The 13,592-nt window shown below is 38.8% G+C and overlaps 1 protein-coding gene across 12 annotated transcripts in view; it reads right to left on the bottom strand.

Moving 5' to 3' along the window:
- UVRAG (UV radiation resistance associated) overlaps positions 1 to 13,592 on the bottom strand; it is a 329,617-nt gene that overhangs the window by 125,972 nt on the left and 190,053 nt on the right. For 10 of the 12 annotated variants that reach the window (XR_013404176.1, XR_013404177.1, XR_013404178.1 and 7 more), the window contains 3 exons: positions 12,326 to 12,410; positions 8,694 to 8,781; positions 7,143 to 7,203 (listed from right to left, as the gene is read on the bottom strand). Coding sequence is in view for 9 of the 12 variants with exons in the window: in XM_077963910.1 (XP_077820036.1) it covers positions 7,143 to 7,203; positions 8,694 to 8,781; positions 12,326 to 12,410 (234 nt within the window). In the remaining 3 variants the exon portion in view is untranslated. The remainder of the gene's footprint in view (positions 1 to 7,142; positions 7,204 to 8,693; positions 8,782 to 12,325; positions 12,411 to 13,592) is intronic. The other 2 variants (XM_077963911.1, XM_077963914.1) reach the window with 1 other exon arrangement.

Below are 13,592 nucleotides of genomic sequence, written 5' to 3'. Positions count from 1 at the left end.
ATTCAGGGGCTAAGAACAGGGAGCAATACAACAGAAAGTTTTAAACTTCCCCCAAGAGGAAGGAAACAGGATCTTCTTGGTATACAGTATTCCTAAATGCTTCTAAAAGTGCACAAGTACATGTGTGTGCACTCATACACTAAAACATTTAACACATAATCTGGAATATCCCATCTGGCTAGAGAAGAAGGGCTGAAATGATCACAATGGCCATGGCTTGACCATTCCCTGACTTCTAAGGGTGGCTTTAACCTCAATTACTAATAACATTTTCGCATTCTTCTTTCTATTTCTACTTAATTATCTAAGCACTACCTTCTTATGGTAGAAGTGCCACTATAGCCATCCATTCCTCAGTGAATTCTCTATCCTTAACTACCACAGCAGACTATTGGTTTTTCTTTGGTAGTCTTATAAAAATAGGTAACTATTTATATATGCATTTTATATATATACTTTTTTCCATCCAGAACTGTCTATGGTACTTTATATATGACATTCATTCACTTAACAATGTTAAAGACCTTTGAAATGCTATTTCATTCCTTTTACAGATAAAGAAACTAAGGCTCAGAGATTAAGAAATCTTTCCAAAGTAATAGAGCTAGTAAACAGGTTGGCTTGACACCCAATCCTCCACCATTAACCAGTCTACTGTACTGTCTCAGAACTTTATTGTTAAACATTAATATAACAATTATTTTTTTAAAAAAGATGGGGTCTCACTATGTTGCCCAGGCCGACCTCAAACTCCTGGGCTCAAGCAATCCTCATGCCTCAGCCTCCCAAGTAACTGGGACTACAGGTGTGTGCCACTGTGCTCAGTATATAACAATTTTTTAACTTGGGAGCTTGGAATGTACGAAGCATATGACACACGTGTACCACCTTAGTTTCTTCACAGTGTTCTAGTAAGAGCAAAGAACACATAAAAAGTCTGAGAATCCTCGATGACTTGCAAAGTACTCAACAGAAAATGGGCTTCTCAAGGAATGTCTGTTCTCTAAAACAAACTCACGGAAAAAAAATCAAACAGCAGTCATTTTCAACCAACTACTGAGTCATGCCCTAACTAACTAGAATCCTAATTATTTTTAGAGACCATGTCCTCTTGCCCCAGTCCCACCCAAGTACCTGAATACTACCACAATGCTTTCCTTCTGCTGAAACCCATACATCAGACTACCTTAGGGACTAAAAGTACTTTACATTATATATTTGTTACATTATAAATTCATTATCATACAATAATATAACTAAGATAAACTTTTGCAATCACTGGGTGTGATGCTACCAACTTGGAGAAGAGAGAAATGAGACCCAGGTGGTATAAATGGCTTGGTCAAAGCCATATAGGTAGAAACTATGAGTAACAAAATAACTGAGAGAACTGTGTCCACAATTCTCCAGAATATCTATACAGGTGTGGAGTCACAGCTGGAACTGTGAGTTTCTTCACAGGTCACTGAATTCTGCCTTGTGCTTTCCGTAAAGATTAGGTCTTATCAAATTTAAAATATTCCTGTCAGTAAAAGGACTTGATCTTTAATAATAACCTTTTGAAGGGAGAGGGAAAGAAGAAGAAGAGGAGGAGGATTCAAAGACAGATAATACTATGCTAAGTTGCAACTTTCCTCTATGTGCTTTATACAAAGCTTTTCCTTTCCCATATGATCTGACAGAAGAGGACCTGAAAACTTCCAGAAAGCAGCAGGCCTCTTAGATTAGCCTTTCAAGCAGGTCAGATGCAAACAATGAATATTCGAAAAATATCTATCTAATGCTAAACATTCAAGCATCTACATTTTCCCCATATTATGAAAGGAGGACTGCCAAAGAATTATATTTGTGTATTTCGAGACTACGTCCACATCTCTATTAAAAGAACAAAAAGTTGGTTTTCTAACATCACCTCCCACCAATGAACAAACAATTTTGTTTAAAGACAAAAAGGCATCTCTAAGAGAAGTCTACACACAGAAGACAAAAATAAATAGCACACACTGAAAATTGAATAATATTGGAAATCAGCTTTGATTCAGGTTATTCACACTCACCATTCTTGCCACAAGTCTTCCCACTCCACCTATTAAAAATTCTAGGTTTCCCATTCCAGGCCACAGGGCTCCATCACAGCCTCAGTGTTAAACATTGTGGTGTTAGATTTCCAATATTGAAGCTTTATATTAAAAAGCATTTTAAAAGGACCACGGGTGAAGCATTACAGGGCCCAAGGGTATTCCAATACCCTCAAAAGGAAAACCACCTCCTGGTAGGGAAGTCACTTTCATCACCCCAAGACCACTGAATCTCCAGTGGGAAAATGTGAGCTCATGTGGTTAATTATGGCTATTGCAGACCATGCAACCTCAGATGTCACATTCTGTTGCCAATCACTTTAGCTAAAAAACCAAAAGGTTTAAGGTTTCCAGCATTGCAAGATCTGAAAGATTTTTACCTGCAACAGCCAAAACCCAGCTCTCTGGGGTGTGCTTTTCCAGTAAGCATTAATGACGTCCCTAACACCTAAGGCAGAGCAGAGGTTTGTGTACCTTACGCTGTTCTGGGGGTTAAAAAGGTCACAGACGATAGTTTTGTTAGTGAGAAGTTGGAGCACGAGTGGAGGGTCCAGGGAGAAACAAGAATGAACCTTAAGACTCAGGTATGTGAAAAAGATGCTAATTCCAACAAAGTTTTAAGGGGCTTGAAAATAAAATAAAAACCCACAGTTTCCTCATAATAAATATTCCTGGTTTATTTTTAAAATGTAGGTAACCACTCAAGGCTGCAGCTTTTGTATACTTTTAATGACAACAAATTCCACAAACACACAATGGCCATGACAACATTATAAATTAATTCAAATGTTCCTTTGATTTATATGTTGGACAAACTATTAATATTCAAATGCATCCAAGTACAATAAGTGATCTAAAAGCTCTTACCATCCTGCCTTCCCAATCACTGAGGCAGCTGATTTGTTAAGGAACCAAGCACCCACTGATCCAGACAGGACAAAATATTTAAGACTCTAATCACTGCCACAGCATCTATGGAATCATTCCATGTTCTCAATGAGACACTGTTTGACATATGGACTCTCCTTTCCAAGAAATCATGCCTGCATAAAGGGATACAGACACAGAAGGAAATCTGGGTCTCATTACCACAAAAGGCTCTCGTGTTATGGATTACTTAAACACACACACGCACACAAACATTTTTTTTCAGGCTAAATGTCTCAGTCAGTGGAACTGAGATGAACACCCTTCACTGGACAATTTTCTCCCACTGTGTCCAGGTCTCCTTGGCATACTGCAGTAGTAACTTACCCATTTAGAAAAGCACAATAATGTTGGAGCACTACGATGGAGTTTTCCAAACAGTATCACCCCATGCAGCGTAAAGGCTATCCCAGCAAAGTCTCATGAATATCACAGAATAACCAGCTTGGAGTTCCTTCACTAGAGGCTCTCCCAGAAAGCAGCTGCTATAGAATACTAAAAAGTTGTCACAGGTTTAAAGAGGGTATTATTCAAAGCAAGGAAGAAAACTGCATTGTGGCAGGAATTACACCAATCTTAGAATCAGGCAGACCAGGAATAATCTTAGGTTTATCACTGGTTAATAAGACTCCTTGAAAAAAATTAATCTCTCTGAGCTTCCATTTTCTTTTTCTTTTCTTTTCTTTTTTTTTTTTTCAATTAGAGTAAATTTCTTTCCTCACAGATGGAATTAATTCTCACAGTTGTGAGAATTAGGGTAAATGTGAGAACATCATGATGTTCCATGTTATTATATTTCTTTCCCTTTTTTATTTTCTATGTTGAAATGGGTTCTCACTCTGTCACCCAGACTGGAGTGCAGTGGCATAATCATAGCTCACTACAGCCTCAAACTCCTGGTCGCCAGCAGTCCTCCCACCTCGGTCTCCCAAAGTGCTAGGATTACAGGCATGAGCCACCATGCCCAGCCTATGTTACTATATTTCTACCAGCCTAAAATGTCTTCTTACTCTTTTTTCTACTGGAAAACATCATTTTATTTCTTAAGACACTGAAATCATCTTCTCTGTAAGTTTTCCTGATCCCCTCCTGATAGAAGTGATTATTCTCACTTTTTTGAGTACCATGTACCTGCTATAAACTTCTAAGTGCCTGACACAGAGTATGAATTCAATAAATACTTATTGATTGTCTGGATTACAAATCTGGTATCCTCAACTGGACTATAATCTCACTGAGGCAGGATCAATGTCTTAACCATCTCTTACATCCTCAACACCTGGCACAGTGGATAACATACACAGAACGGAAGTGCCTTGCAGGATACTAACATGAGATTTTTTGTTTTTGCTTTTGTTTTTAGACAGAGTCTCGCTCTGTCGCTCAGGCTAAGTGCAGTGGCACAATCTCAGCTCATTGCAACCTTCGCCTCTGGGTTCAAGCGATTCTTGTGCCTCAGCCTCCCAAGTAGCTGAGATTACAGGAGTATGCCACCACACCCAGCTAATTTTTTGTATTTTTAGTAGAAACAGGGTTTCACTATGTTGGTCAGGCTGATCTCAAACTCCTGACCTCAAATGATCTGCACACTTCGGCCTCCCAAACTGCTAGAACTATAGGCATGAGCCACTGCGCCTGGCCAACATAAGATTTTTAAAGTCCAGTATTACTGCATGTGCTTCTTAAAATTTCTGATTCCTAAGGGTGATGGCGAATGAACAGGACCTTAGAGTAAAATGAAACATTTATTTCATTTTATCTCACATTTTGTTTTTCAACAACTGCACTAAAAAGCTACACTAATTAAAGGGTAGGGAGACTGTATTCGGCTTGTTGGGCATGCTAAGTGTAGATAACTATAAAAGCTATGAAAAACTAGGAGAGAAGGAATTTCAAAGAAAACAAAATAGAATCAAGACACATCTCAGAGTAATCAGACCACCACTCCTGATATTCCTGCTTCCCTGACTGCCCCCTTCAAATCATTCTGTATTTAGCAGCCAGAGTGACTTTCAAAAGCCTAACTCAGCTCATGCCATTCCGCTTCTTGAAGTCCCTCAGGCATTTCCTACTTTCTTGAGAATTAAATACCAACTCCTTACCGTGACCTCAAGGCCCTGGCTGCCGTCCCCTACCTCCTCTAAAGTAGCTCTTCCCTCGCTCACTATGCTCCAGCTGCACAAGTCTGGTCTTTTCTGTCCTTCCTTCCTCTCTCTTTTGCAACTAATTCCGATTATATTTATTGAGTACCTCCTATATGAAAAGCCTTTTCAAATGTTATTTCATTCAATCATCACAAGAAGTTACAGATATAGGTATCTTATTTTATAAGAAATTAAGCTGAAAGATTACATGATTTATCCAAAATACAAGTCTTTTCTCACATTCCCCCAACTCTGAGTTTTTTGAGAGATGCCAAGCCCATTCCTCCTTCATCATCACCTTTGTACTTGCTGACGCGTCTCCCAGAAATGCTCTTCCCCCAGCTGCAGCATAGTTGGCTCCTTTTAGCCTTCAATTTTATACTTCTCCTTAGAGAGGTCTTCTCTGACTGCTTTATCTAAAGCCGTTTCTTCCATTCTCTGGGATAGCATATTCCTCTATTAAATACTTGCTAGTTACTTATTTTCTTGTTTATTGGCTGTCTCCCCCAATAAGCTCCATGGAAGGAGAAAACATGTTTACTTTCTGCATCATTGTATCCTCAAAGGCACAGTGCCTGGCATTTAGATGTTCAATGAACATTTTTTTCAATGAATGATGTTCTGTATCCCAGCAAACTGGTACGGGACAAAAGTACTCAATATGTTTACTAAATGAATAAATGAGGAAAATGATGCACCATGGGCTTCAAGACACCACAACTTTGCCTAAAATTAACATCAAAACACATTTCTATGAGTGTCTTACAGATATCTGAGGGAGCACTATGAAATGGAAACCAGACAAATCCCAGCTATATTATTACCTGGCTTTGTGGTCTCAAGCAAGTTACTGAATACAATTTTCCTTATAGGATCCCTTTGTTTGTTTTCGTGAGTATTAAAGATTAGGCAAAATCTTATGTATTTATAGCTACTGGTATATCTCACTTAATTTTTCACAACAATCATATAAGACAGGTAGGGCATAAATTAATAGTTCATTCAATCAATTAGGAAATCAACTCAAAGGTTACACAACTTGTTCCAAATTACATGGTTTATAGAAGGGCAATCAGGACTTGAACATAGGTTTTCCAGCTCCTGGTTTATCACTCTCCTTTTATCATGTCCAAAGTACTTACAAGTAAGGGCCCAATGGGGTAACAAAACCCTCTTAGATGTTAAATGATCACCAATAACAACAGCTTCTTTATAGGAAAACGAAAGTCCTGATCAAAACTAGCAACGCTCTCTTCTTCTTCGGTAACTTCTCAAGTAGATAATATGCTGGCTTTGGGAATAATCTATAAAGATATTCAGTAGGCCTCAAAGCATTGTTTAGCCTAAGGGAAAAGAACCCACTTTGCTAACAATAAAAATAATCACTGATATGCCAAAGAAAATAAATTCTTTGGAATATTTGCAAAGTGAGTAGGAAAAGCAAAAGATTTTAAAATATAGAAATTACTAAGGATCATATTCTATAATACTTTTAATGTAATTTATTTATTTTCAGTTAAAAGATAAGAAAAATGGTAGTATAACAAATTAAGCCTGTGGTAATGGAAACTTCACAAAATTAAATTTTCAAATACTTTTCAGGTCAGCAGTAATATGACTTTCTAAATAGTAACAGAACAGATTTTGTTTGCTGTTCCTCTGCTCCCAAACACACACAAATTTTTCATAAAAATCGAACCAAAAGGAAGGGCAATTATTTGTATTCTTAAGAACCCTACCGCCTAATTTGCTTAAAGCCCATTTAAAAACTATTTTCTTTTAAATTTCTAATATAAAGTTCAGTAATTATTTTTCTATGATCAGAACTAACATTCTATCTCCTATCAAGGAGTCTGACATACATACTTGCAATTGGGAAAGGACAGAAGGTCCAAAAATTCTTTTGGATAAAGTGCTAGGCAAAGAGCATTTCAAGATATTCTATTTCCATATATTAATATATACCAAATCTTCAAAATAAAAAATAAAATACCTTGGAAGTCCTCAGAATTAGGCAACTTGACACCACATACAAAGTAATCCTTATGTTCATTCTGTGAATTTAATTAAAGAATAAAATTAATAAATAAAGCAAACAACCACTAAGTCAAATGTCAAATCTCAAACAAACTCTAAGTCAGCAGGTTTGTGCTGACTTAAAACACTGTTCTAAATTCCAAGTATTATCATAATTGTTGAAGCTGGATGATAAGTACATGATGATTCATTCTACTCTCTCCCTACATTTACATATACTTGACATTTTCTATAATAACATTTAAGACATTATGCCCAAGGAAAAAGCCATGTAAAATTATCATCATAAAAATATCCTTGGTTCATTCACATATATAAATAGTTTAATAAAATTCTATAAGCAAACTCAAATCCTATTAGCATTCTTCTCTGAAAATTAGTCTTTTAAGTAACTTGTCATTAAAAAGAAAACTATCAAATTTAGCAGATTTATTTCTCTGAAAAATAATTCTAATCAATTTTATTAAAGTTTTCCTTTTTTCACTCCTTCTAAGAAACTAGGCTCAAAACCCTAATAGCCTGACAGTTAACCCAGGAATATCTTAAGTAACACTAATACATGAAAATTATCAATCATATTTTTAAAGCAATACACATATATTTACACATGTGTCATAAATGATGATAATGGGCCAGGTGCCATGGCTCACACCTGTAATCCCAGCACTTTGGGAAGCCGAGGCGGGTGGATCACAAGGTCAGGAGATCGAGACCATCCTGGCTAACACAGTGAAACTCCGTCTCTACTAAAAGTACAAAAAAATTGGCCGGGCGCTGTGGCTCATATCCATAATCCCAGCCCTTTGGGAGGCCGAGGCAGACGGATCACAAGACCATCCTGGCCAACATGGTGAAACCCCGGCTCTACTAAAAATACAAAAATTAGCTGCATGTGGTGGCATATGCCTATAATCCTACCTACTCAGGAGGCTGAGGCAGGAGAATCACTCAAACCAGGGAGTCAGAGGTTGCAGTGAGCCAGGATCATGCCACTGCACTCCAGCCTGGCGACAGAGAGAGACTCCGTCTAAAAAAAAAAATTAGCTGGGCATGGTGGCGGGCACCTGTAGCCCCAGCTACTCGGGAGGCTGAGGCAGGAGAATGGCATGAATCCGGGAGGCGGAGCTTGCAATGAGCCGAGATCACATCACTGCACTCCAGCCTAGGCAACAGAGCGAGACTCTGTCTCAAAAAAAAAAAAAAAAAAAAGGAAGAAATGGTGATAATGGATAATGTGGTTAAGTAAAAAGATCCTAAAGAAACCAAAATAATTTGGCAGTCTTTCAGATGATGAATGCATCCCACCACCAAAGTGATATAAATGAAGTAGTAGAACCTAAGACCAAACAAGTCTAAATCTATGATTTAAACAGACATTAGCTCCTGAATGAATCATGATAAGAGCATAGATTAAGCCTAGAGCAATGATTTTTTTCATTGAGAGGAAATTTCACACAGAAATCATCTTTTCAAAAAGAAAAATATTTTCAGAAAATTTGAAACTTACCAAATCAATAGGGTAAATGTAGGAAAGCTCAGAGAGTAATTGCCTGCAACGAATTGTCAACTGAGCATTAGTCTTCAAAAAGAGTTCTCTAATGAGGAAAGAAAAAACACATTTATTAAAAAATATATGCTTGCATGCTTTGTAACATTTATTTCCATACAATTAATGCAAAGAAAGATTATGCCGTCTGTAACAGGCCACAGAAACTCTGAAGTAGAAGCATAAATAATAGTTACCGTAAGTCTTGACCTATCTCCAAACAATATCAATTAAGCTAACTATACACTGAGTGCTACTCTGTATGATTAGTACCATGCTAAGAAATGTAAAGGGGGCTGGGAGTGGTGGCTCACTCCCATAATCCTAGCACTTTGGGAGGCCCAGGAGTTCAAGACCAGCCTGGGCAATATAGGGAGATCCCATCTCTATAAAAATAAAAAAATTAGCTTGGCTTGGTAGCATATGCCTGTGGTCCCAGCTACCTGGGAGGTTGATGTAGGAGGACTGCTGGGGCCTAGGAGGTTGAAGCTGCAGCGAGCCCTGATCATGCCACTGCACTCCAGCCTAGGCACCAGAGCAAGACACTGTCTTTGAAAAAAAAGAAATGTAAAGGGTACAAATGGCCTTATGTAGTTATTATAACAACTCTAGTAGGTTAATATTATTTATATCTATTTATAAAAAAGGAAACAATATTTGGAGAGTCTGAGTAATCTGACCAAGATTTCACAGTTAATTTAATGAGGCCAATTTGATTTCAAGAGAGATCTGGATGGTATTTCCTCAAAAAGTGTTCTATATTTCACTCAAAATTACGTATTAGAATTACCTCAAAAACCAACACGTTGGACTGTGAGAAAAAAAGTTAAAAATAACAAATAAAAAGCTATAGCATGAAATTACCCTTCTCTTTTTTTTTTTTTTTTTTTTTTTTTGAGACGGGGTCTCACTCTGTCACTCAGGCTGGAGTAGTGGCATAATCTTGGCTCATTGCAGCCTCAACCTTCCCAGGCTCAGGTGATCCTCCCACCTCAGCTTCCTGAGAAGCTGGGACTACAGGTGCGCTCAACCATGCCTAGCTAATTTTCGTATTTTTTGCAGAGACAGAGCTTCACCATGTTGCCCAGGCTGGTCTCAAACTCCTAGGCTCAAGCTATCTGCCCGTCTCAGCCTCCCAAAGTGCTGGGATCACAGGCATGAGACACTGTGCCTGGCACCAGCTCTTCTCTTGCACTACTTAAGAAACATGACCAATAGGTAAAATACCTGTAAAGTAAGTTGCCTGATCAACTGTGTCAAGAATTTAAGAACAAAAGGAATTTCGGAGAAACTGTAGGTCAGAGTGTAAAAAACCTATAGTATAATGCAAAGAGCACTGTGGTATAACATGACATATATATGGTCTTTGTCCCTGGTTCTTATCACGGAGCACCTAAAATCCCTTGGAATTTCCTGAACGATAAGAGTGTCTTTTGCTATTCATTATGAGCCCCTTTTGATCACACCAGAGTTTATGCTAATAAGATGTGTTAAGGCAGGGGCTCCTAGACAGCCTCAGGATGGAACTGGTCACTAGAAAGACCAAGAGATTAGAAGGACGGACTTTCTTCCCCTCCCACCAAACTCTGAGAAGAGGGCTAGAGATCGAGACCTATGCAAACTCTTGCACAACAAGATTTAATAAGCTTCCAGACTGGCGGTGTCTAGAGACTGATGTGCACAGACAGGACCTGGAAGTTCCATGCTCCCTCCCCAATACCTTGCCCTGTGCATCTCTTCCATCTTGTTCATCTGTATCTTTTGTAATGTCCTCTATAATAAACCAGTAAGGGTTAAGTAAATGTGTCTCTGAGTTCTGTGAGCTGCTCTAGCAAATTAATCGAATCCAAGGAGTGGGTTGTGGGAACCTCTATTTAAAGCAGGTCAATCAGAACCACAGGTCACAACCTGGGGCTTGCCAACTGGCATCTGATGTGGTGAGGCAGTCTTGTGGGAATGAGTCCTTAATTCTGTGGGATCTGATACTATTTGCGGGAAGACAGAGTGAGAACTGAATTAAATTATAAGACATACAGTGAGTGTGTGCTGAAGAATCTAATGTCAAAAGCGTTGTATTGAATGGTGTGTAACAGTACTAAAATCACTGGTATTTTTCTTATCTAAAACAGCACTGATGACATAATGGGATTTAGTCCTGGCTTTGCTAGTGAGTTGGACAAATAGTAACTTACCAGAGCATTGCCTTCCTATCTGCAAATTGAGAGAATTAGAATAGATACTCTCTATGGTATTCTCTAGGTCTAGCACTTTTTTTATTTTATTTTATTTTATTTTATTTATTTGTTTTTGAGACAGAGTCTCCCTCTGTCGTCCAGGCTGGAGTGCAGTGGCGCGATTGGCTCACTGCAAGCTCCGCCCCCCCGGCTCACACCATTCTCCTGCCTCAGCCTCCCAAGTAGCTGGGACTATCCGTGCCTGCCACCATGCCTGGCTAATTTTTTGTATTTTTAGTAGAGAGAGGGTTTCACTGTGTTAGCCAGGATGGTCTCGATCTCCTGACCTCATGATCTGCCTGCCTCAGCCTCCCAAAGTGCTGGGATTACAAGCGTGAGCCACCGTGCCGGGCCGGTCTAGCATTTTCAAATCCCCAAGTGCTACTAAACTTTTTTGAAGAAAAGTGCAAGATGGATGGACTTTCCAGCAAAAGCAAGTGAAGATGAGCAAAGCAACCGAGGCACCAATGAATTAAGCAAATGTTGGAAAAAATGAAGAGAAAAATGATTGGCATTTGTTAAATGAATTTTGGGAGAGCGACTAAAATTAACTACAGTTGCATAGTGCCAATTTATTAAAGGATATTTGAAAGTTAAGCAAAAGGATCACCATATTAAGAAGATAAAAATGTCAGGCATGATGGCTCACACCTGTAATCCCAGCACTTTCGGAGGTTGAGGTGGAGGATCACTTGAGGCCAGAAGTTTGAGGCCATAGTGAGCTATGACTGTACCACTGCACTCAAGCCTGGGTGACACAGTGAGACCCTGTCTATGGGTGACACAGTGAGACCCTGTCTATGAATCAATGAATGAATGAATGAATGAATGAATGAAATGTTTCTCCAAGTTTTAAAAAAAAGAAGACAAAAAATGAGGTAAAAATGGTATTTTAAGAGGAGAGTTCTGATAGTAGCATGCAGAACCTGGAAAATCTGGAAAAATGAAGACTGATGTTAGAGAGGTAATCAAGTTGCTGAAGTAATTCAAACGAGCTAACGACAAGCAGGAGTAAATCTGAAAAAATTATTGAAAAAAAAACCTATAAGCTAAACTGCATGTAGAAGACAGGAGGAAGAAATTCAAACATTAAACCATGATACTGTGGCCTGAGAAACTCAGATAGTGTTCATGTTTCTGATTATAACTACATACTAGGAGCTTTCATAACTAACCTCTGGCACAGTGCATGACACAGAGTAGGTGCCTAATTAATGAATATGTATTGAATAAACAAATGTGTTACTGAGGTATATGGACTATAAATTAATACCAGCAGTTTTAAAGAATGCTACTTTTTCAAATCTATCCTCACAGTAAACTCCACACTCCCAGCAGTTCTTCTCAGTGTGCACTTACCTTTTCGCAGTGCACTCCTTCCTCAGCTCATTTAGGGATTCCTTCTGGAGTTGAAGTTTGAGATGCTCAGCTGAAAATGCACTTCCTAAAAAGAAAAGGAAGGAGACAATTCCATATGTAACATAGGATTACTGCCTGCCTCGGCCTCCCAATCACAACCAAAGAGGCCAAGCCAAATCCCTGACTGTGAGAGGGAAATAAAAAGAGTTAGGGAAAGTGGGTTGAGTACAGAGATCTTCTGGGGAGAGGAGCTAGAATAAACTTCCCTATTGGTCCAATTTTCACACAAGTCCAGCCTCTGGCAGGAGCCTAAGAGTATACGCCTAAGACTCTCTGCCTATAGATATTTCTCAATTACTGACTGAGAAAGATGGTCAGCAATTGATAAGATACCAAAATTCAGACTTCACTTTAAAAAAATGAGTGGTTAATTCCTTTCCAATCAAAAATGCTACAGAATAACATTACTGAAAGTATATTTTAAAAAAGAGTAAAAAAGTACCTGTATTTTGACTACTAAAGTATAGTTGATAAATGTAAGTAGTTTTTATGAACTGTCATCTTCCTCATATATATCATTACTTTAGGCCGGGCACGGTGGCTCATGCCTGTAATCCCAGCACTTTGGGAGGCCAAGGCTGGCAGATCACTTGAGGTCAGGAGTTCAAGACCAGCCTGGCTAACATGGTGAAACCCCATCTCTACTGAAAATACAAAAATTAGCTGGAAATTGCTTGAACTTGGGAGGTGGAGGTTGCAGTGAGCCAAGATTGTGACACTGCATTCCAGCCTGGGAAACAGAATGCGACTCTGTCTCCACACAACCCCCCCCCCCCCAAAAATCAGTATTTTAGTGAAAATCATAGTGTATAGGAAATGTGTATTTTGATTTTTCAACTATTTTTACAGGATGACAGATAACCTGAGTTAGAGCTGTATAAAATTTAACTGCATGAATGTGAATTACAGGAATATTTCACATTTTAAATAATACCCTCATACCTCAATTCTCCTTTTTTTTTTTTTAAGACAGGGTTTCTCTCTGTTGCCCAAGCTGGAATACAGTGGCATGACCAGAGCTAAATGCAGCCTGAACTTCCCCAATCTGAGGTGATCCTCCTGCCTCAGCCTCCTGAGTAGCTGGGACAACAGGCACATGTCACAGTGCCCAACTAATTTTTGTATTTTTTGTAGAGATAGGGTCACCATGTTGTCCAGGTTGATGTTGAACTCCTGAGCTCAAGCTGTGAGCTGCCTGCCATGGCCT

Source organism: Macaca mulatta, chromosome 14 (assembly GCF_049350105.2).
Source record: "Macaca mulatta isolate MMU2019108-1 chromosome 14, T2T-MMU8v2.0, whole genome shotgun sequence".
In the NCBI taxonomy this organism is placed as follows: Eukaryota; Metazoa; Chordata; class Mammalia; order Primates; family Cercopithecidae; genus Macaca; species Macaca mulatta.
Note: the sequence above shows the minus strand (reverse complement) of the source record. Positions and strands in the feature narration are given on the sequence as shown.